The sequence below is a fragment of the Panthera uncia genome (genome assembly GCF_023721935.1).
Source record: "Panthera uncia isolate 11264 chromosome C1 unlocalized genomic scaffold, Puncia_PCG_1.0 HiC_scaffold_3, whole genome shotgun sequence".
Lineage (NCBI taxonomy): Eukaryota > Metazoa > Chordata > Mammalia > Carnivora > Felidae > Panthera > Panthera uncia.
Window position 1 is genome coordinate 29,353,570 of NW_026057584.1, and position 27,645 is coordinate 29,381,214.

At 40.9% G+C, this 27,645-nt stretch overlaps 1 protein-coding gene across 1 annotated transcript in view; it reads left to right on the forward strand.

Moving 5' to 3' along the window:
- DYTN (dystrotelin) overlaps positions 1-27,645 on the forward strand; it is a 51,786-nt gene that overhangs the window by 17,022 nt on the left and 7,119 nt on the right. Inside the window, exons 8-10 of the mRNA XM_049615064.1 lie at positions 1,718-1,829; positions 3,518-3,666; positions 26,488-26,647. Of these exons, the coding sequence (XP_049471021.1) occupies positions 1,718-1,829; positions 3,518-3,666; positions 26,488-26,647 (421 nt within the window). The remainder of the gene's footprint in view (positions 1-1,717; positions 1,830-3,517; positions 3,667-26,487; positions 26,648-27,645) is intronic.

Genomic DNA, 27,645 nt, shown 5'->3' on the forward strand with positions numbered 1-27,645 from the left:
CTTAGTAAGTGTTCCAAAACATTGGAACTATTATGGCTACCTTGGTTACTATTCTAGCCATTCGATGCTGTTTATGAATCCTGTATCATGGAACGAGGTGTCAGGGTTAGGCAGTGAACAAGGGCAGGTGACGGTCGGTCTCACCCAGCTTACATTCTTCTGCTCTGCCTTCCAAGGACTGTGGTCAGAAGACCTTCTGCCATCTGGCCTCAGGAGCACTCCAAGTTTTGATTCCTCTGTTCTTCAGAATAACCAGCGGGTCTGATAGATTCGATGTGCTCTAAGCCCTCCTTTTTGGCTCCGGCCTCCTTACCCCACTCCTTTCTATCTGGAACTTCATCCTCGTTGATCTGGAGCCCAATGGCACACTTCCTCCATGAAAACTTTTCTGACCTTGCAGCCCACAGGGGTCTCCCCCTCTCTCCCTCCTACAGCACTTGCCTTCTATGCCTCACATTTGGTGCATAATCACATATTGCTTAACTTTTCCAGTTAGGACCACAAGCTTCCCTATCATCTCTCTGCAGCAAGACATGAAATTTGAAGAGCACAGGGGTCTGGTCATATTTCTTTTTCTGTAACTTGCAAGGGAGGGGTTGAAAACTCAAATGTTTACAGGAGCTAGGCACGTAGTCTACATGTGAGAAGTTGGCCAGGTAGGGACTGTGGTGAGCTGGAGGGTGTTATCTCCAGTCTAGAAGGAGTAGCTGTCACTTTGCCCTCACCTATTATTGTCATTGATGAAGAAGACAGAGCTTTTATGCCACCTACACTGTATTTGGAGAAGAGAATTAAAATATCAGAAAAAAAAAGTGTAGATCCCCAATCTTTGACAAACGCTATGATTCCACTCAAATATCGTCAAAAGTCACTAAATCGTAACTATGAGGCCTTACCAGCCCTCCCTGATATCACCATATTATGAAACACCCCTCCTTCCCATGGGTCTCAAGATACCCTCCTCTCCTGCTGATCATGGGAGATTTAAGGGTGTGACTGTTCATAAAAGAAGGACTGCAGTGTTGATGTGCTAAGAAGCTTGGATGTGGTGGTCGCTGCCCCACACTCCAGCTGAAGGAACGACCCTCGTCCACTGCGTTTCTTTCCTACAGACAGAGTTCTAGAAAAATCACAAAAGTTGCTTTTAAATTCTTTATCTACGGCTATATTTTCCCCAATACCATGCAGGAACACAGGTCCAGTATTATCCTGTCTTGAAATTCCTCAAGAGAAGTCAAAAGTCAGAATGTACTGAAATCTCCCGGTGTTTGGTTTTTGGTTTTGTTTTGTTTTGTTTTGTTTTGTTTTTTGTAACTTGGCGACTAAATTCAAAAGATTTGAATGCCACCATACAAAATGTGGCTTCAGACTTAGGGCTCTGTCTTAAGGGTCGTAGTACACAGTAGCCTGCCTGTAGAAAGTGTTCGGTATATCTGCAGGGGCATGAATCAGACTTCTCTACTATAGTTTGTTGGATAAAACGATGTTAGTGTAATGCTGTATTATAAAAAAATACTATCAAAAGAAGATTTCTTCGATTAAAAATAACATGTCAGAGTCACTTAACGTCCCTACAAAGTTTGGGAGAAATTTTATGCTTACTTGATAGCCGTGATATCTCCTGAATGTTCTTGGGTACCCATTCTCCACCTGAACATTATTTTCTGAGCTCATGAGCGAGTTGCCACGTTAGCCTTACTTCCGTTTTAATTGACAGATACCGCTGTCTGAAGTGTCTCGACTTTGACATCTGCCAGGCGTGTTTCTTATCTGGTCTTCACAGCAGGTCCCACCAGAAGGCCCTTCCTGTGTTTGAGCATTGCGTCCAGGTAACATCTAGTGCAAGATACCAACCATTCATGAATCGGTACCCGCGACAGCAGTTCACAAACTTTGCCTCCAGTAAAACCACAGATTCTGCTCCTTTCGTTCACGATAATGTTTAAGAGTAAGGAAGGGGTGGGATGCCTGGGTGGGTCAGTCAGTTAAGTGTCCGATTCTTAATTTCGGCTCAGATCATGATCTTTCGGTTTTTGGTGAGTTCGAGCCCCCCATCCGGCTCTGTGCTGACGGTGCAGAGCCTGCTTGGGATTCTCTCTCCTCTCTCTCTGTCTCTCTGCCCCCTCCCCCACTTGCGCTGTTTCTTTCTCAAAATAAATAAATAAACTTAAAAAACAAAAGTCTAGGGAAATGGCAAACTCAACCTTAAATATCTCTCAATATAAATCTACAAAGTTTTTTTTATATCATAGATTTTATTAAAACCTATTAGGGACAAGAAAAGGCCAAACAACACTCAGTACGAAGCCACTGATAACACATTATATTGCAGACAATATCTGAGGAATAAGAGGGGAACAGCATTGGGAGTGGACTCAAAGAAAAGGCTTTGATTTGGTAAAAATGACAAAACTAGGCTTCTAGTTACTAGTGCCTCTGGGGAAAACTTTCCTTTTAGCATGTCTTATCCTGAGCCCTAAACTTCCAGTATTTTTGCTGTAGGAAAAATGAAAGAGAAAAATTGCCATCTCGGTTTTGACTGAAAGAATATTAAACTGAGACCTCACAGCTGCCTTTCAAATGTTTTGTTTTGTTTTGTTTTGTTTTTTAAGAAAATCTACTCAGCAAGAGAATTCAGGTCTTTTGAAGAGACGAGAGAAAGAGGATAGTTAATTTTAAGCAAGGAGCATTTTCATTTTCCCAGAAAGAACACTTTCTTCTCATCGCTAAGTTCCTACAAATCCATTTCACCATATAGATTTTGTCACACGGCAATGGTGAGAGATGTTGATTAGCTATCCTTACGGAGGACAGCTTTCTCTTGTTCTCTCTTTAACATGAATGGTCCACAAAAGTCAAGTGTTTGGATCTTGCCAAAGAATTCCAGTGGGTATTGTTTTATGAAACTTAAATAACCCAGATGCTGGGTTACTTGTTGGCCTGGGGAGATACAGGGCTTCTTGATGTTAGACTGACACCATGTGGTCACTTTGTTATTACACTTCAGATTTCAAGAGCTGAAAATCTTTGAATAAAATCCCTCATTCCTTTGTTCCTTTTGGCAGAAATTCTTAACGTGGGGTTGATGGGTGGACTTCAGGTGGAATCCACTGATATTTTGTATAGAATTAATTGTATGAGCCACTTTTCTGTAGATAAATCCACGAGTGACCATCCAGTGTGGAAAGGAATCCACACCCCAAATGTTAGCAGCCCTGGACCTAGCCCTGTTTCATACACCTTCTAGATTCAGCCTTCCAGGTTACTGGATTGCTCTGAGGAAGAGAGGCTATTTGTGTAAGTTGAGTGATCTTTAATTTAGAAACTTACACTGCGTGGACAAGTAGACAGAATGCAAAGAAATTCATGTAGTAAGGAAGTAACATGATTTTTCTAAGGACATAAAAGTGAATGAAATAATTCCGAAAACTTTCATGGTGGCCAGTCCACTCAAGTAAGGAAAAAAAACCACATTTAGACTGACAGGACCCCTTTTTAATGTTGGCTATTCCAGCAGATGTCAGCAAAGGAGAATACAAAATTCCTCCTCAGGACCCTCAGAAACAACCTGCTCCAAGGGCGCTGTGGGAGAAAAGAAGCTTTAAGAAGGCGGTGGCTCCTGGACCAGGTGACCCCAAAGAACATGGCTGACCACGCAGAGGCCAGGTGAGTGTCCATGAGTGATGGTCCTGTAGGGCAGCCCCTCAGGAGCCTGGGGACTGAGTTATGCAGCCGGCACAGCATAGCACAGCACACACACACACACACACACACACAGCTGCTTTCATAATGCTGGCTGTAAAGAAGGCACAACCTGGGGGTGAGAGTGTGCTTAAGATGTGTTTTCCCTCCAAAAATGATCTTTAATTTTAAAGTAGAACAAAAGGCAAAAGTACTTCTAAATGGCCCATCCTGACATTTTAAAGGCATCAAACCCAGGAGCCTTTTAACAACTTTGCTTTTTAACCCTAGTTTTGTTGGTTTGCTTTCAAAAGCCTAATTTAGAATTAATACTTTATTTTTATTAAAAAAGGGAAAGAAAAACACTCAGAATCCTATCACGCACAGATGAGTACCAGTCACATTTTAGTATTACCAAAACAGGAATTATGCTGTGGATACGACTTTTTTAAGTTTAATTAATTAAGAGAGAGCATGTAGGGAAGAAGCAGAGAGAGGGAAAGAGAGAATCCCAAACAGGCTCCATGCTGTCATCGCAGAGCCCAATGCTCGGCTCGATCCCATGAACTGTGAAATCATGACCTGAGCTGAAATCAAGAGTTGGACACTGAACCAACTGAGCTATCCGGGTGTCCCTGTAGATATGATTTTTGATTCTTCTTTTCATCTACATTAAATGGAGAGTATTTCCCCTGTCATTAGTTTCCAAAATATTATTTTTAATGGCCTCACTTTCATCCTTATAAGGAAATATCATAATGCATAAACAACCTGATTATCATTAAACATTTTGGTTATTTTCAAAATTTGCCCCATCAAAATTCTGTAGTCAACATCCTTATACATGCATCTGCCTATAGTTTAAATATTCTATCACGATAAATTTGCTCAAATAAAAACATTGGATCTAAAGTTCTGAATTTTGTTAACCCTTAAAATTCAGAGTACCAAATTGTGCTCCAGAGAGTTATCTCAAAGCTTGCCCAGCACTACTAATATATGAGGTCACCTATCACTTACCTAAAGATCACCAGCTCAAAGATGACTTTAAAAAGTCTTTGTGGGGGCACATGTGTGGCTCAGTCGGTGAAGCGTTCAACCCGGGCTCAGGTCATGATCTCACGGTTCATGGGTTCGAGCCCCATGCAGGGCTCTGTGCTGACAGCTCAGAGCCTGGAGCCTGCTTCGGATTCTGTCTCCCTCTCTCTCTGCCCCTCCCCCACTCATGCTCTGTCTCTCTCTGTCTCTCAAAAATAAATAAACATTAAAAAAAATTTATTTTAAAAAGTCTTTGTGATGGGGGCACTTGGCTGGCTCGGTTGGTGGAGCATGTAACTCTTGATCTTGGAGGATGTGAATTTGAGCCCCATGTTGGATATATTGTTAAAAACAAAATTTTTTAAAAAGTCGTGATGTTAATTTTGGAAGTAACCATCTCAAAATGTAAAATTGTAGAAAGCAAAAGAGATACTGTTTCCATGGGCTTATGATCATCAAAATTTTGGGAGAAAAAAATCCAGAATTATTAATTTTACCTACAGAGAGTAGAGGAGATCAACTTAAATCAGACTGGTATTCATTTATTAACTTTTTTTTGTAATCTTCAAATGTTTTCTCAGACACCCACCAGCATATTTCTATCTCAATGCCAGACCCTATTTCTAGGGTCATTTTGTCACTTTCCAATCTAAATATGTTTTATAGTTTTTTCCTTTAAAGGAAAAACTACATGTTGACAGTGCAATTAGATGCCCTTTATTATGCCTGTGTCACACTTACCTAACAGGCTGCATCAATATATCTTTAAAGTTAGAGAATTTGAGTATCTGGATGTATATCTTTAATATAGTACAAAGAATTTTAAAATACACACAAAGATATCAGGTGCCAATTCATCTGTCTTCTTCAAGACAGATTTCACTTTTCCCAGGCAAAGAAATAATACAATGTGTTGGTTAGTCATCTGGATTTATTATACACTTGAGATCTTGTCTAAATTCCTACTTTCTCATAGTTAGAACACAAAGATCCATACTCTTAATTCTATTTCTTTTGGCTGCTAAAGCCAGACTGATGTTTTAAAAGCACAAATTTGACGGCATTCCTCATGTGCCCGTATCCCCTAAACGCCCACGTCTGACATCCCTCCAGTATCCTCCCATTGATTTTAAGCTGAAAACTAAAAGTTGTAATAACCACCTGGGTGACTTAGTCGGTTAAGTATCCAACTCCGGCTCAGGTCGTGATCTCGCAGTTCTCAAGTTCAAGCTCTGCGTCAGGCTCTGTGCTGGCAGCTCAGAGCCTGGAGCCTGCTTTGGTTTCTGGGTCTCCCTTTCTCTGTCCCTCCCCTGCTCACACTCTCTCTCTGTCTCAAAAATAAATGAACATTTAAAAAAAAGTATTACCCTTAAAAACTGTAATGATTTAGAAAATTTCTGCATATTTTGGGCCCCTTGAGCACCTCTCCAGCTTCATCTTCCCCCGGCCCTACATTGTCTCATATCTTCATGTTCCCCACAAGACTAAGCCAGGTACCCACCCTGTGAAGACTTAAACCTTTGCCTTAAGGAATTGGTACCCCTCACTCCTAAAGACCCATAGAAGTCTTTGTTCATATGTCATCTCATCCATGAGGCCATTCTTGCTCACTTACCATTTCAACCCCGTCATCCCTGTCACTGGCATTCCAATCTGCCTCTCTTGCTTTATTTTATTTCAGAGCATTTCATCAGCACCTGACTTCTTATATATTTTGCTTTTATTTTTTGTTTGTTTGCTATAATGTGAGCTCAGGGGTGGGGGTGGAGAACCTTTTATTGTTTCCAGCTGTATTTCCAGAATTTGGAACAATGTCTGCATTTGATAAATGCTCAGTAAATGTCTGTTGAATGATTGACTGATGGACTGAATAGTACAACAATGGATGTTTGATGAAGGAATTGATGGGGGTAATAAGATAGGTCATGAACTCTTTTAGAAGGGAGCATGAGAGGAGCACCTGGGTGGCTCAGTCAGTCGAGTGTCCAACATTGGCTCAGGTCATAATCTCGTGGTTTGTGGGTTCAAGTCCTGTATCGGGCTCTGTGCTGACAGCTCAGAGCCTGGAGCTGTTTTGGATTCTATGTCTCCCCCTTCCTATGCTCCTTCCCTGCTCGTGCTCTGTCTTTCTCTCTCTCAAAAATAAATAAACATAAAAAAAAAAAAGAATGGAGCTTGAGAAAGTCTCACAAGAGTAATTACACAGTGTTGGGAGAAGGTAGTGAAGTGATTGAGCTTTGTCCTCAGTCAACTGTGTGGCTTTGGGGAAATCACTTCATGTTTCTATGACTCAGTTTCTTCCCTTGATAATAAAAATAACCTGTCCTATAATAAAAATAACCTGTCCTTCCTACTCCGAGTAGTATCAGTGGAGATAAGAGGAGGGACAGAAATTGCAAGTGCTATGCAAAGCTAAAAGTTTTTTAAATGTCAATGTGTTCTACTCTGTCTACCCGAGTACAGTGAAGTGTTCCCCAAAGTAAAATTCTTGTGTAATAATTTTCAGTTTAGCTTAGATATTAATGAGTTCAGAAGTTCTGATCAGTGGTTGATCTAGGAGAAATGATGAGGAATATTATTATTTAACAATGTGACAATAGGCAGAAACACATCGCTGATACCTGTTGACATATTAGTACTGATCATTATCTAAGAGATTAATGATTTTGCCAAGTGATAGTACTAAAAATTCATTCATTGGTTCAGCAAATATTCTGCAAGGTAATGAGCCTCTTCCCTTTTAATGTGAATTCACTCACTTTAAATATAATGGTTTACATTGAGATTATTTTCACTTACAAAAAACATAACCGAAAGCCAGGTGCCAAATATCACCACTGTTATTAAATATTTTGGGAAGTTCTTACTTATATAATAAAAAAATTAAAACAGTGAAACAGACAAAATTTCTTTCATTTGCAGCTAATATGATTGTAAATCTCCAAGAAATCTTAAGTAACTCTAGCAAAAACTATTAGAATTAATAAGCTTTGAGTGGTGGGAAATAAAATATATACGCACAAATTAATAGCTCTGTACTATGATAACAATAACCAGCTAGAAATTTTGTTAAAATCCCATTTACAGTACCTGTAAAAATTATTTTAAAGAGAAACTAGGGGGGAAAAGCTTAGCAAAAAAGATACAAAAGCCACGTTAAAAAAACTATAATATTTCAGAGTGCAGAAAATAAGACCTGAAAAGGGGGGAAACATACCAAATTCATGAAGGAGAAGACTCTAGCATGAGAATTGTACATGCTCTGAAAATTAATATAGTTGATCCTCATTATTTGTAGTTATGAAATTTTTGAATGCACTTACGAAAATTTATTTATAACCCTAAAATCAATACTTGCAACGTTTTCCTGGTCATTTGCAGACATGCACAGAGTGGCAAAAAATTTGAGTTACCTAATGCACGGCTGAGGTCAAACTGAGAGTCACTCTGCCTTTTTGTTTCAGTTTTTATACCGTAAACACATCCTTTTCACATTTTTTGTGCGTTTTTTTTTGGTGGTTTCCCTGTTGCAAAGTGCCGGCATTGTGCTGCAATGTTGTCTGCTGTTCCTAAGGGCAAGAAGACTATGACATATGTGCCTTAACAAGAAAATGTGCTTTAACCTTTGTGCGGGCATGCATTATAGTGCTATTGACCATAAGTTCAATGTAAACAAATCAACAACATGTATTGAATAAGGTGTCCATAAACAGAGACACACAGGGGCACCCGGGTGGCTCAGTCGGTTGGGTGTCCGACTTCGGCTCAGGTCACAATCTCACGGTCCGTGAGTTTGAGCCCCGCGTCGGGCTCTGTGCTGACAGCTCAGACCCTGGAGCTTGCTTCAGATTCTGTCTCCGGCTCTGTGCCCCTCCCCCGTTGGTGCTCTGTCTCTCTGTCTCTAAAATAAATAAACATTACCAAAAAAAATTAAAAAAAAAAAAACAGAGACACACATAAAACAAAGTTATATATTGAGTGAATGACGGAAATGATCTGCCCAGAGACCAGCAAAAACCTCTAACCCTGTATTTCCCCTTGGAGCGACGGGTCAGTCTGCATTAAGTCAGGTTCACAGTGACTGTGTAAAACAGAATGGCCATCATTAATGAGACCTGACTGTATTTAAATTAAATCCATTTCCAAGTAGAATCACAATGTTTTTTAAAATATGATAAAATGATTTTGAAGGCATTTTGAAATAATAAATTGTACCAGAATATTTTAAATTATAAAATTGAAGAATAGTGGGAAGGGATGTTTTTCAACAGATATTAAAACTTACTATAGAACCACCATGTATAAAAAAAGAATGAACATGTAGATATGAGGATAAGATATACAATTTAATTATTGATTCAAGCGTAAATGGGAACCTAATATATGATAAAGATGATGTTTTGATTCCCCCCAAAAGGATGTGTAGTTGGCTATCCATCTGAAAGAAAGCAAACTGGCCCTTATTTCATCCTATAAACTAAAATAAATTCCAAATTGTTTAAAGTTTAGATGTAAAAACAACTCTCTGTGTCTCCCTCTCTCTCTGCCCCTCCCCCTCTTACGCTCTGTCTCTCTCTCTCTCTCTCAAAAATCAATAAACATTAAAAAAATCTGTAATAAAAAAAGGGCACCTGGTGGCTCAGTCGATTAAGGTCATGATCTCATGGGTCGGAAACCCGCATTGGGCTCTGTATTGATAGCTCAGAGTCCGGAGCCTGCTTCAGATTCTGTGTTGCCCTCTCTCTGTGCCCCTCCCTTGCTCTCACTCTGTCTCTCTCTCCCTCTCAAAAATAAATTAACATTCAAATTTTTTTAATATATAAATGTAAAAACAATTTTAATTTAAAATAAAAATATGAAACTTAGTGTTGGAAGAGATCGTCCTAAGAAAGACAGAAAAACAAAGCATTGTGAATAATAGGCAAATATAGGGGCACCTGGGTGGCTCAATTGGTTAAGCATCCGACTCTTGATTTCAGCTCAGGTCATGATCTCACAGTCATGAGATCAAGCCCCACATTGGGCTCTGTGCTGAGTGTGGAGGCTGCTTGGATTCTCTCTCTCCCCCCACCCCTGCTCACTCTCTCTCTCCCTCAAAATAAACAAATAAACTTTAAAAAATAATAATACACAGATATCCATGATAACATGCACACTTAAATATCATCCTGTGGTGGATGATATAAAGAAAATCAAAAGATAAACTTAGAAAAATATTTTCACTAATAAGACAAACTATATGACAGAAAAGCCCTTGCAAATTGATAAGAAAAACCCAAAAGAAGGAGAAGGAAGGAGAAGGGGAAATGAGGAAGAAGAAAATGAGGAAGAGGAAGAGAGTGAGGAGAAAAATACACCAAATATATAAATAGGCAACCACAGAAGACGTATTGCAAATGGCTATTAAACACCCCAAACTATTCTCAATGTCACTAGTGGCTAAATTACAAATTAAAGGAACAACGAGCTACCATCATCGTATCTAACAGAACAGCAAAGCGTGAGTGAATAACCACACCCAGTGCTGGTAAATATGGAAGAGAATAGGCGCTCTGAAATTTAGTAGGAACACAAGTAGCTGCAGACTTTTCAGAAAATAAGCTGAAAAATCTCCATTTGTTTGTTCATTCCATTAACCTGTAGCTAACACTCTTCTAGGCACTTAGGATACATCAGTGAACAAGAGGGACAAAGCTGTCTCTGCTTTCTGAGAGCTTTCATTCTAGTGGGGAGACTAGACAATGAAAAATAGGCATATAGGTGAATTGTATAGTATATGAGAAGTTATAAATACTAAAATAAAAGAAAAAAAAAGAAGCAGGTGAGAGATGCCAAGACTTAGAGGAGGAATTGGTAGCACATTTAAATAGTGGACGTCTGTGAAAAGTCACATTTGAACGATGCCTTGAAGGAGGTGAGGGAGTGAGTCCTACAGGCGTCTAAGAAAAGCCCTGCAAATTGAGCAGACAAGCAGCCAGAAGTGGAAGTGTGCTTGGCAGGTCCAAAGAACAGCAAAGAGGCCAGTTTGTCAGAACTCGGCAAAGGAGGACACGCTGAAAATAGACCAAGGGGATGCAAGGGTTGGGGCAAAAGCAGAAGCAAGGTCGTATCATAATTTCCTAAATGTTCTTCCGGTGTTCCTCTTTTCAACTTTGAGTTTACATTTGAGTCCATTTGGAATTTATTTTAGCAAGGGTCTGACTTTGCTTTCTTTCAGATGCGTGCCAATTTTGCTATCTTTCCCCCCACTTAATTACATTGCCAACTTTGCTACATATTCAATTTCCTTATATGCTTGGATCAGTTAAGAGAATTTATATTCTCATCCTCAGATCTTATGGGTCATACTAAACTGTATGGTCATGGTGATGCTATAGTAAGTAATAGGAGAAAGTAGCTATCATCTGAAATAGGGAGGCTGTTTTTGGAGCAGGTTTTGGGGGAGGATGGTCAGGAGTTCAGTTTGGGATAGGTTAAGATTGAGATATCTCAGACACCCATGCGGAGATGTCGACTAGGCAGTTGCCCATTCATGGTCTGGAATTTGGGGGCAAGCCTCCTGGAGGTGCAAATTTAGGAGTTGCCAACACAGATGGCTCTTCAAGCCATGACATTCTATGAGATCGCCGAGGAGAGTATAGACAGAAAAAAGGTGGATAGCAGATTGAGCCCTGCAGCAGTCCACATTACAAAGTTGGAGAGCAGAAGAAAAGCCAGCAGGGGAGACGAGAAAGATGAATGATCTAAGAGGAAAACGAAGAAAATGAGGCATCCTGGAAGGTAGGTAAAGTGTTTCAAGGAGGAAGGCGTGGTCTCCTCTGTCCAATGCTGCTGCTAGGGCAAGCAAGAATTGGCCTTTGGATTTTGCAATGAGAGAATCATTGACCTCAAAAAGAGCAGTGTAAGACAGTGGTAGTAGCAAAAATCAGACTAGAGGCAGTTTAGGAGAGAATGGGGGCTGAGGAATTGAAGATACCAAAGAAAATTCTTTCCAGGATCTGTGACAGTAGAGGGAGCAAAGAGTCAGTGTGCCTGAAGTGCAGAGAATGTTTTGTTATAATGGAAAAAATAACAGCATGTTTGAGTACTGAAGGGAATGATCTTATGGGAATAAAAGCACCACTACCTAGTAAAATAAGGACACACATTGCAGCACTGGAGGGTGGGGCAGTAAACCGGAAACAACCCAAGGGTCCACCAGTAGAAAACCGGTGGAACACACATGAAACAGACATCCAACAGAACATAATAAATCCGCTTAAATGAACAAATTTAAGCACGTGTCTATTATACTAGAGGGCATTCATCATCCTACATTAGCCAAAGGGCAAGTGGCAGAATAATGTCTATAAAATGATGTCATTTTTCTTCCCAAAATAAATCCAATATATATTTGATGTTTGTATGAGAACTGAAAATGGTGTGGAGCAACCCAAAGGTATCAAAATTATCTCAGACGGGGTAGGAAGAGAGTGCGTTACTCAAACATATGTGACAAAGAAGTTACGGGTTCCCCCCAAATCTCCCATTGCTTAAAGACATAATCAAGTGTAGCACAGAATAATCACTTCATTCCCTGTGCTCTCATCACATCCTGTAGAAATAATCGCGTTAATGTCAATAATGATTGTATATTCATCTATTCATTAAATGTGAAGTATCTGTGAGCAGGGAGTTCCCTGCTTTTATTTTTAATTGTCTTATCTGCAATAACTCGAGATGGTGAGACGCTTTAAAAATAACTTTTGAATAAAAGAATTAAACTAAGTGGAACTGTATAAAATGGAATATGCCTGGCCTTAAACTAATCGGCTCTATTTTATGTTCTTTCTGATAGACACGGTAAACACACACCGGTGCCTAGAACCCCTAGTATCTGACCTGCACAGGATGACCTGGGGGTTTGATGCAGCCATCGCTAAATTTCCTTGCATTCTCCTTTCTAGATTGTCAAGAAGGAGGGTGGGAGATAAAATCCCCACTTCCATGATTGGCTAATTCCTCTCTATCACCTAGGTAGTTGCCTGGGGGAAAGAAAAGCACCAGAAAAAAAAAAAAGTCACGCTACTTTAATGCTCTTTTGAATATTAAATTTAATATCTGATTACGCATTTTCTAAAAAGGCTCTCCTCGATGCCGTAGCTGATAATTAAATATTATTAACACCTCTTATAAATCTCTGCTTTAGAGCAGGATTTCTATTCAGATGTGAATGTGATAAAGAAAATATTTTTTGAAATCACTTTTTATCCCCAATCACAAAGTGCTACGTATTTACTATAGAAAACCTGGAACAGCCGGCAACGAACAAAATTGTAACTGCAGTCAAATCACAATGGAGCCACTATTGTAATATTTTAATTTTTTTATTAAGTTTTTTTATTTTAATTCCAGTATAGTGAGATACGGAGTTATATTAGTTTCAGGTGTACAATACAGTGATTTAACAATTCTATACATGACTCAGTGCTCCTCGTGATAAGTGTACTCTTTCCTAATATTAATGTTTTAATAGTAATGTGTTAATATTTTGGTGCACTGCTTTCCCTGCAAATACTTGTAATACAGTTTACATCATACTGCAAAGCATATTGATTATATAGTTCCATATCAGTGTAGGTTATGTTGTGAGCATTTCCCATTGCCATTACAACTCTTCAGACAATGTTTATTCGTGCAATGTTTATTCAAGTGGGTGTGGCATTATTTATTTAACCCTTCTTCTGTCATTGGATATTTGAGTTATTTCCAATTTTTGCATACTTTAATAGTTTACTATTGAAATCCTGGTACTTTATTCTTTGTACGTGGTTCCCTAAATGTTTCAGGGGGATATGTTCTTCAAGTGAAATCACTAGAATGAGAGGTGGGAATGTCGTCAAGACTCTTCATACTCGCTATGAAATTACTATTTAGAAGCTATGCACCAAACTATACTCCTAGCGAATTCAGGTAGCCATCTGGCTTGATCCTTGCAAGTACTGTTACTTAATTTTAAACTTTGTTAATGTTATGAGCAGAATATTTTTTTTATTTGCTTTAATGTCCATCTCTTCTTAACGTAGAAAGCAATTGTATTTTCTCTTCTGTCGGTGTCTTCTGACCAGTTTCCTGATGCATCAGTTTGTTTCATTAATGTATTTGAACTTTTAAGATTTTAGCCATGGGCAACCCTTCTTCATAGTTATTTCCTTTTAGTCTTATTTATAATGTGACTTGCTATATAGACAGTTTTAAGTTCTATGGAAACATTGCTAATCGTTCCTTTTCTGACTTCTTACACGGTTTTATGCTTGGAAGATTTACTGCGTTAAAAAATCAAATGACCCTTCAGCTGTATTTGCTTTAACGGGGCTTGATTTTTTGTTTTTTGGGTTGTTTTGGTTTTTTTTTTTTTTTTTTTGGTTTGTTTTTTTTTTTTTTTGCATAATATGGCTTGGCTTTTTTTCGGCAGTTAAGTAAGGTTTAAGTCTACCTGGGTTTTATTTCGATGCATGTTAGAAGGTGAGGGTATTCTCCTATTCCTACTTTTTTACCTAAATAGGCAATTCTCCCAGCAACTGCCAGTAAAATCAGAACGTGGATATATGACCCGCCCCTTTCCTAACTCCCCCCAGCAGAGGCGGAACTGTCATGATGTGTAATCAGCGTCTGGGGCCGGGTGGTAGATAGGAGGGTCCAGCGCCTCCTCTGCTGTCTTGCTGACATCATTGTTATTTTTATTTTTTAAAATGTTAGCTGTTATTAAACAATTATTCTTCTAGAAAAACTTTAAAACCATTCGTTTTAAAATTAGTCATTCGTATTTTGGTTCGATTTGCATTAAACCTCTATTCTGAGGTGCACATATCTGTCAGTAAGGGTTGTATGTAGCTTACTTCTTACCATTCTCCGTTTCCCACTGAGAACACCCTGGGTCTTTTACGTTTGTTGTACTTGTTTTGAATAAAGGCCTTTCCCATTGTACCTTTTTTCTTAATTATTGATGATGGCATATTGGAAAGTTATGGATTTTTGAAGAGTTCTCTTATAAAGAGAAAGCTTTCTGAACTCTCTTAATAATTTCAAATACTGGTTTAGTGTGAATCTTTTGCTTTTAAGTAAACAATCATACAGTTTGGGGAAAAAAGGATATTTTGGTCTCTCTTTCCAATATTTAAACCTCTCATTTCTCTGCATGTCTTCCTGAGAGAATCCAAATCTTCCAGAACAGGACTGAATAATGCAAGAGGTGGTGGGACAGCTTATCTCACTAAAAATGGAATGAGATTTAATGGGGCATTTCTCTCATGCTTCTCCATTAACTCTGATGGTGTTCGTTGTTGGATTGAAATTCCTTTTAATGTGAAGGAAGTAATTTTCTTTTCTTATTCCTGTTACGTTTTTGGTGGGGGGGGGGGGAGGAGATGCAATCAGAAATGATTTTGAATCTATTTATTTTAAATCTCTTTTAAAGCCTCATTTGACATTATCTCATGTTTTCCTTTATTGGGAGAACTGCATTAATAGTCTCTGAGAGTAAACATTCCTGGCATCACTGAAACTAAAAGCTATATCTGTTTGTAGTGAATAGTTCTTCGATTTAACTTAAATTTGATTTGCCTATTTTTTATTTAGAATTGCAACATTTATGGGGCAGCTGGGTGGCTCAGTCGGTTAAACATCTGACTTCAGTCCAGGTCATGATCTCGCGTTTCGTGAGTTTGAGCCTCACGTCAGGCTCTGTGCTGATGGCTCAGAGCCTGGAGCCTGCTTCTGATTGTGTCTCCCTCTCTCTCTCTGTCCCTTCCCCTCCCATGCTCTCTCTCTCTTTCTCTCTCTCTCTCTCAAAAATAAACATTTAAAACAAAATTTTAAACATATATTCTCAAATTAGATAACTACTGGTCAGTCTTTGGCCTCTTTAATATGATCAATTGCATAGTCTTTCCTGAAGAGTAGAAATGTATCAGGTTAATCGGATGTTTCCAAGTGCGCTGTGTATTGGAAACATTCTTCCCAGCTAAAAACTATGAATGAATGGCTACAGTGGTACACACAATTAATTATAATATAGTCTACATTGTTCTTTGTGGCATGTTTTAGAAGATTCGGTATTAATATCCTTAAGAAGACACAAACCTATCCTCATTTACATGTAGCTGAGCAACATGAATTTTCTCTTACCTTTTGCTCCCCCAAAAGAGGGCAACGCTCACCACAACAGCATATGCAGCCAGGGAACTGGACTGGCCACTTAGTGGACAAAGTCCAGCTTTGAAGGGACTGTTGCTAAGTCTACATCCTAAAAGTAAGCTGCATTCGACTTTGATGTCTTTAAATTTTGATGTCCAGTGTCCACAGATATGAAGTTTCTGCCCCCAAACTTGCTGGTATAACTTACAGATAAAGATTTCTTCTGCCCATAGGGGCCTCAACATGGCAACTCAGTATCACACAATGTGATGCTATTCAAAAGTAGGGGGGAGGGGAAGGAAAACCAGTACATCCAGGCATAAGGAAAATGCCAGGAAATTTAGAAGGGAAGAGATGAGAGGCAAAGAGAGGTAAAAGAAATAAAATGAAAGAGAAACTTAAACAAAAAAAAATCCAACGTAATTCTTCATCAAAGGAATTAGAAATGCCACCTTGGTTGTGTGTGTGTGTGTGTGTGTGTGCGCGCGCGCGCGCGCGCGCACGGTCTGCAAGTACTTTCTCCTGTTTTCAATCAGTTGTTTATTTGCTCTCCCAAGTGTGACTCCACTGGTAGGTGTTCCCCTCAATCAGTGTAATCAGTACAGTCTGATCCTAAGGAAGGTCTTCAGAACATTATCTGTAATGTTTTTCAATCACCCAGGAAAAATTAAAGTTCCCATGCTGCAGCGGTGCTGGGAAGAAGTGTGAGCGGAGGCTGGGTCCTGCGACCGCCCAGTGACAGGCAGCCCGTGTGCATGGTAACCATCAGCCCCCATAGACCCCGCCCTGCAGGCGTAGCAATGCAGAAGGCTGCAGTTACCCGTGTGGGGACACATTAAGCAGCTTCTCCGTCTCCTGCTTCGAATAAAAGAGGAAGAAAAGCCATTTCCACAACTGAGCCTTTCTTCCACTTTGACATTTCTTTGTTCCAAAGGAGGAAATTTCAAAGAGGTTTTGCTGTTCGGGTTTTCTATCCTTTACTTCACTCTCCTTTTATTCCACCTCACCTCTTTTTCATTTTTATAGTTGCTACAGCCTATCTTATTCATGTAGTACATTTCTTTCTTAGATGAAAAAAAAACATTTTTAATTATACAAATAAGATGAATCTGTTTGCCTTAGAAAAAGTTAAAATATTGCAGAGAAAGGCAAGGTCTTTTTCAACCATAATTCCCATCCCGGGTCAGGTTCCCAGTTCCCCAGAGGTAATCTGTTTGGGCTAGATCTTCGCATTTATTTGCGGTATATCTATGCATTTCCAAATATCCATACATACGTGTTCACGTGTGTGTGCGTATGTGTGCACGTGTGTGCCCAAAGTGGGCAAATGGCTACTATCTATTAAACATAAAACCTGAGAACCCTGCACACATATATGCTCGAGGAGACATTACAGCTTTGTTCACTGCAACATTGCTTACACTTTCGAAAAACTGGAAACAGCTTGATGCCCTCCAAGTGAGAATGACTAAATAAACCGTAGTACCTTCTCTATGGCTGAACCGTGGTAAGCCCATATGTGCCAACCCGAAACGCTTCTCAACTGCAGAACAATATGTACCACGTGATAACACTGATGTTAATAATATAACGTTCGCGGACTCCAAGGCTATGCGAGGCATACGGAAGCTGTTTGAACATTTGAGTGAAGAGACAGACAGGCCCAGGTCACTCGGAGGGGCCACAGAGTACACGCCAACCAGAGAGCGTGACTCTAAGTCTGTAGTTCAGTTCCTTCTTCCTGCCCTTCCCTCTTTCTTCTTTCAGGCTGTTCCTGTAGACGAATGTTCCCAAGGTGGCCAGCTCCTCTTCAGCGGGTTTGCAGGAAGGAGATAAGGCCACAGAGTATTGCCACAGCTGCTTATAAGTGTAGAGTAATAAAATCCAATCTCCCATCCAGACGTGCAGGAGCCAAGGGCTGGTACACGGTGCCCCAGGAGGCTGGGCCAGTCTGGGTCAAGTCAGGACTTATACCTGGGTGCCGTTCAGGGAGCAGAATGTGATATGAGAGGCAAAGTTTGGTGGGAAAATCCTAAATGAGAGCTGAGCTGATCACTATTAATTCAAAGAGCCTCAGTGAATCCAAAGAGAAGTGACGACTCTCAGTACACATCTATGTGGAAAGGGGTGGAAAGATAGGAAAGTTTAAGTAGAAAGTGACAGACCGAGAGGAAAGATTCCTTGAGCCAAGATTCCTTCCCAAGGGGAAGTCAGTGGCCCAACTGCTTTTCATAGATGCCTTTGGGGAAGGAGGTTTTCTGGGCAGCAGCCTAGCTCAGGCAAAAGGACTGTTGTAACTTATTTTTAAAACCTAAAAATCTTGTTCATGGTGAAATCCTTTTAAAGAAAAGCATCATGTAAAAATGAGATGGTGAAGTTGCCCTGTGAGCATATGAACATCTGCATCCTTGTATATGAACCTAAACCCAAACACCACTCACTTCTTGAAATAGACTGTATTTCATATACGTATGATATACATTATATATATTAGAATACGTACATATCTCATTATCATGTTCCTAAGATGAATTGCAAGGAATGTGGGTTAAATTCAAACCAAAAGACAAACACTCACATTCTGTATTTCTTGCTCCTCTAGACTGTGGTCAGCATCAGGAATGAACTGTGGAGAACTCACGAATCCGTTAATGCACTCCACAGGGAGTGGAAAAATTTCTACAAATATATCACCATGTTTTTTTATTATTATTAAGAAGAAATCCCTTAAACAGAGAAATACTAAGCCCAATACGAAGGTAAAAGGAGACTTTGGTTCTATTTGAGTTAAGCAGAACAGAAATCATCGGGCTGGTTCCATTAAGCTTGGGAGATGGGGACAGTGACCAGCATAGGAAAAAAAAGAGAAACTGATGCCACTAATGGCTGTAATAAGCACAATAGTGTCTAGAAAACTGTCCAGAGTGACTTCTGAGGATATATCTTTGTTGTGTGCTTCAAGTCCCTGGACTGACTCCTTTCTGAAAAACCCATCATAAAGATACATTTGAAACTCCAATTATAATCAAGGATATTAGAGCCAGACTCCCTTTTCATCTGAGTGTGATTGCCGATAAGTGTGAGGGCTCTCCTTCAGAGATGCCCACTTTAGGCGGGAGCCCAAACCAGACCCCAAGGCCTTTCCAAGACCTATGGTAATTAGGAATTTCAGAGGTCCTAACACTGAGAAATCTTGTTGCGTTTGCCACCGACAATTTGATTCCTACAAATTCCACCCATATGCCAACCGTGCTGATTAAAGAAGAAGATTGTACTTCATTCTGCCAGTTTTAATTGTACACATACTCCGTCACCGGGACTATTTTAGGCCCGGGCCTGGGAATATGGCAACAAGCAAACCAGAAGAAAAAAATTTGCCAGAATAAAGAGACAGTAAGACATTATTAAGTAATAGAATAAGTAAGGTATACGTAAAATAACAAGTAAAATATATCGTATGTCATATAATGTGAGTGTCTGGAGGTTTGAAGGCTGGAGACTAAGTCCAAAATCTAAGGCTTTATCAAGCTCCGTAGCAATGAGACATGCAGAAAGCTAAGAAGACAAATAAGTAGGGAAGGGGATGTGAGGTGCTGGAGGTCGGGTTTTTGCAATTTCAAGTAGGGCAGTCCAGGAGCCACTAGGAGAAGTTAAGGTGGCAGAGTAGTAAAGGGACCCTGGGTTTGTCTCATCCCTCAATCACAGCTAGATCAACATCAAACCATTTTGAACACATAGGAAAGAGATCCGATGATAAACAGAACAATCCGCATAATTTGAGGGAGAGAACACGGGCAGGTAGTGGTGCGGAGAGGCGACCTAGGGGAGAAAAGCAGTGGAAGCCATTTTCCAAGAAAGGAGAAAGAGGGAAAGAGAGCAGTGCTTCGGGTTTGCACAGGAAAGCACTCCACCCCCAAGCCCCGGAAAGCGGCTAGAGAGAAAGTGAAAACAGGCACAGAGGACTGCGCAAGAAACCTGTTCGCCCAAACCACTGACGGGAGTGGGGAGGAAGGAGACGGATTCAGTACCGTCAGTTTTTATAAACGGCAGAGTACAGAGTTTGAAACTTCAGAGGTCAGCTGTAGTGCGGTCTGAGGATCCCCTGGGTCGCACAGGTAGCAGTGGTTCCCCGTGCATTTGGTAGAGGTGCTACAGCCTCTCCGTGGGCAAAAGATCCCACAGGTGCCATGGAGCCACCAAGGTCACCAGTATAGGTTGTAATAATTCCATTTTCATTCATGATTTTATCTATTTGGGTCATCTCCCTTTTCTTTTTGAGAAGCCTGGCTAGAGTTTTGTCAATTTTGTTTATTTTTTCAAAAAACCAGCTCTTGGTTTCGTTGATCTGCTCTACAGTTTTTTTAGATTCTATATTGTTTATTTCTACTCTGATCTTTATTATTTCTCTTCTTCTGCTGGGTTTAGGCTGTCTTTGCTGTTCTGCTTCTATTTCCTTTAGGTGTGCTGTTAGATTTTGTATTTGGGATTTTTCTTGTTTCTTGAGATAGGCCTGGATTGCAATGTATTTTCCTCTCAGGACTGCCTTCGCTGCATCCCAAAGCGTTTGGATTGTTGTATTTTCATTTTCGTTTGTTTCCATATATTTTTAAATTTCTTCTCTAATTGCCTGGTTGACCCACTCATTCTTTAATAGGGTGTTCTTTGACCTCCATGCTTTTGGAGGTTTTCCAGACTTTTTCCTGTGGTTGATTTCAAGCTTCATAGCATTGTGGTCTGAAAGTATGCATGGTATGATCTCAGTTCTTGTATACTTATGAAGGGCTGTTTTGTGACCCAGTATGTGATCTATCTTGGAGAATGTTCCATGTGCACTCGAGAAGAAAGTATATTCTGTTGCTTTGGGATGCAGAGTTCTAAATACATCTGTCAAGTCCATCTGATCCAGTGTGTCATTCAGGGCCCTTGTTTCTTTATTGACCGTGTGTCTAGATGATCTATTTCTGTAAGTGGCGTGTTAAAGTCCCCTGCAATTACCACATTCTTACCAATAAGGTTGCTTGTGTTTGTGAGTAATTGTTTTATATATTTGGGGCTCCCGTATTCGGCGCATAGACATTTATAATTGTTAGCTCTTCCTGATGGATAGACCCTGTAATTATTATATAATGCCCTTCTTCATCTCTTGCTACAGCCTTTAATTTAAAGTCTAGTTTGTCTGATATAAGTATGGCTACTCCAGCTTTCTTTTGACTTCCAGTAGCATGATAAATAGTTCTCCACCCCCTCGCTCTCAATCTGAAGGTGTCCTCAGGTCTAAAATGAGTCTCTTGTAGACAGCAAATAGATGGGTCTTGTTTTTTTATCCATTCTGATACCCTATGTCTTTTGGTTGGCACATTTAATCCATTTACGTTCAATGTTATTATAGAAAGATATGGGTTTAGAGTCATTGTGATGTCTGTAGGTTTCATGCTTGTAGCGATGTCTCTGGTACTTTGTCTCACAGGATCCCCCTTAGGATCTCTTGTAGGGCTGGCTTAGTGGTGACGAATTCCTTCGTCGTTTTTGTTAGTTTGGGAAGACCTTTATCTCTCCTTCTATTCTAAATGACAGACTTGCTGGATAAAGGATTCTCGGCTGCATATTTTTTCTGTTCATCACATTGAAGATCTCCTGCCATTCCTTTCTGGCCTGCCAAGTTTCAGTAGAGAGATCGGTCACAAGTCTTATAGGTCTCCCTTTATATGTTAGAGAGTTTTTATCCCTAGCTGCTTTCAGAATTTTCTCTTTATCCTTGTATTTTGCCAATTTCACTATGATATGTTGTGCAGAAGATCAATTCAAGTTACGTCTGAAGGGAGTTCTCTGTGCCTCTTGGATTTCAATGCCTTTTTCCTTCCCCAGATCAGGGAAGTTCTCAGCTATTTCTTCAAGTACCCCTTCAGCACCTTTCCCTCTCTCTTCCTCCTCTGGAATACCAATTATGTGTAGATTATTTCTCTTTAGTGCATCACTTAGTTCTCTAATTTTCCCCTCATACTCCTGGATTTTTTTTATCTCTCTTTTTCTCAGCTTCCTCTTTTTCCATAACTTTATCTTCTAGTTCACCTATTCTCTCCTCTGCCTCTTCAATCCAAACTGTGGTCGTTTCCATTTTATTTTGCAGCTCGTTTATAGCATTTTTTAGCTCCTCCTGACTGTTCCTTAGTCCCATGATCTCTGTAGCAATAGATTCTCTGCTGTCCTCTATACTGTTTTCAAGCCCAGAGATTAATTTTATGACCATTATTCTAAATTCACTTTCTGTTATATGGTTGAAATCCTTTTTGATCAGTTCGTTAGCTGTTGTTATTTCCTGGAGATTCTTTTGAGGGGAATTCTTCCGTTTCGTCATTTTGGATAGTCCCTGGAGTGGTGCGGGACTTCGGGGCACTTCCCCTGTGCTGTCTTGAATAACTCGCGTTGGTGGGCGGGGCCGCAGTCAGACCTGATGTCTGCCTCCAGCCCACTGCTGGGGCCACCATCAGACTGGTGTGTACCTTCTCTTCCCCTCTCCTAGGGGTGGGATTCACTGTGGGGTGGTGAGGCCCATCTAGGCTACTTGCACACTGCCAGGCTGTGGTGCTGGGGATCTGGCATATTAGCTGGGGTGGATGGGCAAGGTGCACGGGGGCGGGAGGGGCAGGCTCAGCTCGCTTATCCTTCAGAGATCCGCTTCTGGAGGGGCCCTGTGGCACCGGGAGGGAGTCAGGCCTGCCGCCAGAGGTGTTGGTCCGCAGAAGCACAGCATTGGGTGTTTGCACAGTGCAAGCAAGTTCCCTGGCAGGAACTGGTTCCCTTTGGGATTTTGGCTGGGGGATGGGTGAGGGAATTGGTGCTGGCCAACGCCTTTGTTCCCTGCCAAGCTGCACTCTGTCATCCGGGGCTCAGCAACTCTCCCTCCCATTGTCCTCCAGCCTTCCCACTCTCTGAGCAGAGCTGTTAACTTATAACCTTCCAGATGTTAAGTCCCGCTTGCTGTCAGAACACACTCTGCCTGGCCCCTCCGCTTTTGCAAGCCAGACTCGTGGGCTCTGCTTGGCCAGCGGGCCGCCCCTCCACCCCGGCTCCCTCCCACCAGTCCGTGTAGGCGCACCGCCTCGCGGCCCTTCCTACCCTCTTCCGTGGGCCTCTCGTCTGCGCTTGGCTCTGGAGACTCCGTTCTGCTTGTCTTCTGGCGGTTTTCTGGGTTATTTAGGCAGGTGTAGGTGGAATCTAAGTGATCAGCAGGACGCAGTGAGCCCAGTGTCCTCCTATGCCGCCATCTTCCCTCCGATCTAGCCAAGGTCACCAGTATAGGAACAAAGACCCCGGCTGAGGGCAGCAAACCCTAGCCCCGGCCGGGTGTTGTGATTTACCATAAATCTGATCTGTTGCCACCGTACAGTAACGTGACTATTTCTTGGGACAAACGGCACCAGCCACAACGCGAGGAGACCCTCCCCCAGAAGATCACTGCAGGTCTGACCAGCTGGAGTCTCTAAATGGTGGGATTTTGAAACACAGCCAGGCCTGAGATAAAAATTTTGGAGAGAGGCACCGCCTGGTAGGCAAACAGCTTGGACATAGACAGGGGGCAGATGGGGAGCTGGCGGAAGTGGGGACACAGGAGGGGTGACTGATCACACGCCTGTGAGAGTGTGAACTTCCTGCTCTGGAGACTAGAGAGAATGGTGAAGGCGTTTTCGCTATTAGCCCACCAACAGTGATTGACCCCAGTGGGCTATACAGCGCCACCAAGTGGAGAATGGAGCCATTACACCAAGCCCTGCCCGGCTGTGACCTCCAGACACCTCTCCGCTAAGCAAGTGGGCTTGAGAACTGAGAACCGTAGAGGCAGGCCCCTCCCTTAGAAGACCAGCCTAGATCCCTTCCATGAGTTCAGTCTACTGACCATAGACTCCTGCAAAGTTTCAGCTCTAGGGGAAACTGGATCTAGCTTCATTTGGGTGTTTTGTTTGTTTTTTGTTGTTGCCGCTGCTTTTGTTTTGTTTTTTCTATTGTTTTTCTTTTATTTCTTGGATACAGAAAGAGCAAAATTGTTTTATTTTTTATTTTTTAATTTTTAATTTTTTTTCTCTCTTCTTTTCTCTTTTTTCTATCAAGCTTCTCTTAACAAGCAGACCAAAACACACCTAGGAGCTAGCTTCCCTTATTTTATGTTTTCAGGTTTTCAATTTTTATTTTATTTTATTCTATTATTATTATTATTATGTTTCCCCCCCAAAATGACAAGATGGAGGAATTTACTTCTAAAGAAAGAACAAGAAGAAATGACAGCCAAGGATTTAATCAATGCAGACATAAGTAAGATATCGAACTAGAGTTTAAAACAACAGTTATAAGGATACCACCTGTGATTGAAAAAAGCATAGAAATCACCAGAGAATCCCTTTCTGCAGAGATAAAAGAACTAAAATCTAGTCAGGCCAAAATTAAAAATTCTATAACTGAGATGCAAACCCACACAGAGGCCATAAAAATGAGGATGGATGAAGCAGAGGAGTGAATTTGTGGTATAGAAGTAAAATTATGGGAAATAATGAAGCTGAAAAGAAGGGGAAAACAAAGGTCAGGGATCATGAAGGCAGCCTTAAGGAACTCAGCAATTTATTAAAATGTACTAACATTCAAATCACAGGTGTCCCAGAAGATGAAGAGAGAAAAAAGGGGCAGAAGATTTATGTGAGCAAGTTATAACTGAAAACTTCCCTAATCTGGGAAAGCCACAGACATTAAAATCCAAGAAGCACAGAGAACTCCCATTAAACTCAAAAAAAGCCAGCCATCACCAAGATATATCATAGTCAAATTCACAAAATACACAGACAAGGAAAGAAAGCGGCGGGGGGTCGGGGGATGGGGAGGGAAGTCCCTAACCTACAAGGGAAGACAGATCAGGTCAGTTCACAGCAGATCTGTCCACAGAAACTCGGCAGACCAGAAAAGAGTGGCAAGATATATCAAACATGCTGAATCAGAAAAAATGTGCAGCCAAGAATTCTTTATCCAGCAAAGCTGTCATTCAAAATAGAAGGAGAAATAGAGAGTTCCCCAGACAAATAAAAATGAAAGGCGTCTGTGACCACTAAACCAGTCCTACAAGAAATTTTAAGGGGCACTCTTTGAGTGGAGAAAAAAAAAAGACCAAAAGCAACAAAGACTAGAAAGGACCAGAAATCATCACCAGAAACACCAACACTACAGATAACACAAAGACACTAAATTTATGTTTCAATAATCACCGTGAATGTAAATGGACTAAAGGCTCCGGTCAAAAGACATAGGATATCAGAATGGATTAAAAAATAAGATTCATCTATATGCTGCCTACGAGAGACTCATTTCAGTAAAGACACCTGCAGACTGAAAGTAAGGGGATGGAGAACCATCTATCACGCTAATGGACATCAAAAGAAAGCCAAAGTAGCAATGCTTATATCAGACAAACTAGATTTTAAAACAAACCCTGTAACAAGAGATGAAGAAGGGCATTATATCATAATTTAGAGGTCCAGCAAGAAGATCTAACAATTGTAAATATTTATGCCCCTAACTTAATGAACCCAAATATCTAAATCAATTAATCACAAACATAAAGAAACTCATTGATAGGGGACTTTAACGCTCCTCTTACACTAATGGATGCATCATCTAAGCAGAAAATCAACAAGGAAACAATAGCTTTGAATAACACACTGGACCGGATGGACTTAACAGAGAGATTCAGAACATTTCATCAAGTAAGACAGTCAGGGATGGCCTCACTGAAAATGCAATGTTGAGCAATGACTGTGAGAGGGTGAGGAGAGGATGGAGGGTTCCAGGCAGAAGGACCAAAAGGGCAGACTGGTGTGTTGAGAGTAGCCAAGAGCTCTGTGTGGCTGGCAGTGAGTGAGCCAGAGGGGAAGCAGAGGGAGGTCAAAGAGGAAAGGGGGCTCTTGACCAACTGCTGGGCCTTGTCTGCCTCTGAAGGACTTTGGCTTATTCTAAACAAGGAAGGGGACCCTTGGAGGATTTTGAGCAGAGGAGTGACCTGATCTGGTTTGTGTTTTAAAAGAATTGCCCTGACTGCCTGGTTCTTTCTTAAACCCATGAACAACTGCATTTAGGAAGAGGAACCAAAACAGACCCACAATTCATGAATTGCCTGCCTCATTGTTCCCTCCCTGTCCTGGTCCCTCCCTGCCCTGCTAGGTGTTTAGCCGTGACATGTATACTGTCCTTCTAAATGGAGTGATTCCAGACAAAATGATAATGAATAAGGTCAAATTTCAAATGCAACTAGCTAGTGAAGGTATGCTGTCAAAAGCAACCCATAACATGCATGATGAGTTTTCTAAAACACCTCTAATGCCAATGAAATTCTTAATGGAATTGTGTGTATATATAAGAGACGTAAAAGGCAGTGGTATATGGTGACCATATTGTCAAACAGTATAAAACAGCATTGATCAAGGTTAAGTAATAGTCAAGGCACAGGCTCCTCCAGTATCTTTCCACAGAGAGGACTCACGGTACATCTTGCTAGGGCTCTGGTGAGTGTGCTGGCCTCTTGCCCTTCCTACTCACGCAAACCTGTCCTCTTTGCAGAGTCCTTAAAAAACAGTTAAACCGATACAAAGACAAGTTGCAAGCCATATATGCCGCCCAGAAAGAAAAAAGTTGCCGATTTGAAACAAAGATTCACCAACTCACGGCCAACCAGGATAGTCTGTGGACCCAGCTACAGCAGATGGGGCAGCATCTACAGGTAGGCAGTGTGGGAGATGCCATCTGGACCGTCCAGAAATCTGACCTCAAATCCTCTGGCCAGTGGAGGGACTTCTGCCTGAAGCTTCTCACCTCACTCTGATCGGCCTCTTCTCTTCCCTGCCTCCTCTCTCCATTCCCTCACTCCTCCCACTCTTATCCTCTCCAGACTGTGTCCTTCCCCTTCCTGAAGGCAATGCCATTGGGAGAATTGGTGGCTGGTGTGGTTATCAGTGCCATTTAGAAACTATAGATCTAGAGCAAAGTGGTCCTTTACAGCACTGATTAGCCTTTTGGTCTCTGCATCCTTTTTACATTCTTAAAAAAAAATTGAGGATCTCAAGGAGCTTTTGTGGGTTATATCTATTGCTCTTTACCATGATCAAAAATAAAAGCGAGAGGTGGCTTAAAAGTTTATTACTGGATTTTAAAATGTAATAAACCCATTACATAGGGAACAATTTTAAATAGTAACTATATATTTAAAAAAAAAACACCTTAGAATAGTGGCATTGGTTCACATTTTTAAACAAATTTCTTTAATATCTGGCTTAATAAAAGACATGACATGGGGTGCCTGGGTGGGTCAGTTTGTTAAGCGTCTGACATCAGCTCAGGGCATGATCTCATGGTTCACGGGTTCAAGCCCTGTGCCGGGCTCTGTGCTGATAGTGCAGAGCCGGGAGCCTGCTTCAGATTCTATTCTGTGTCTCCCTCTGTCTCTCTCTCTGCCCCTCACCGTCTCACACTCTGTTTCTCTCGTTCTCTCTCTCTCACTCTCTCTCTCTCTGTCAAAAGTAAACATTAAAAAATGTAAATAAACATTAAATTTTTTTAATTAAATAAATAAGTTAATAAATAAATAGAAGACATGACTTCACTGCTTCATTCAAGATGTTTTATTGAAGTATATGAAGAAATCTGGTCTTATAGAGATTTGCAGTTGAAAAAGAGAAAAATGTTTGAATAAAGTCTGTTCAAATCATTAGAGATCTTTTT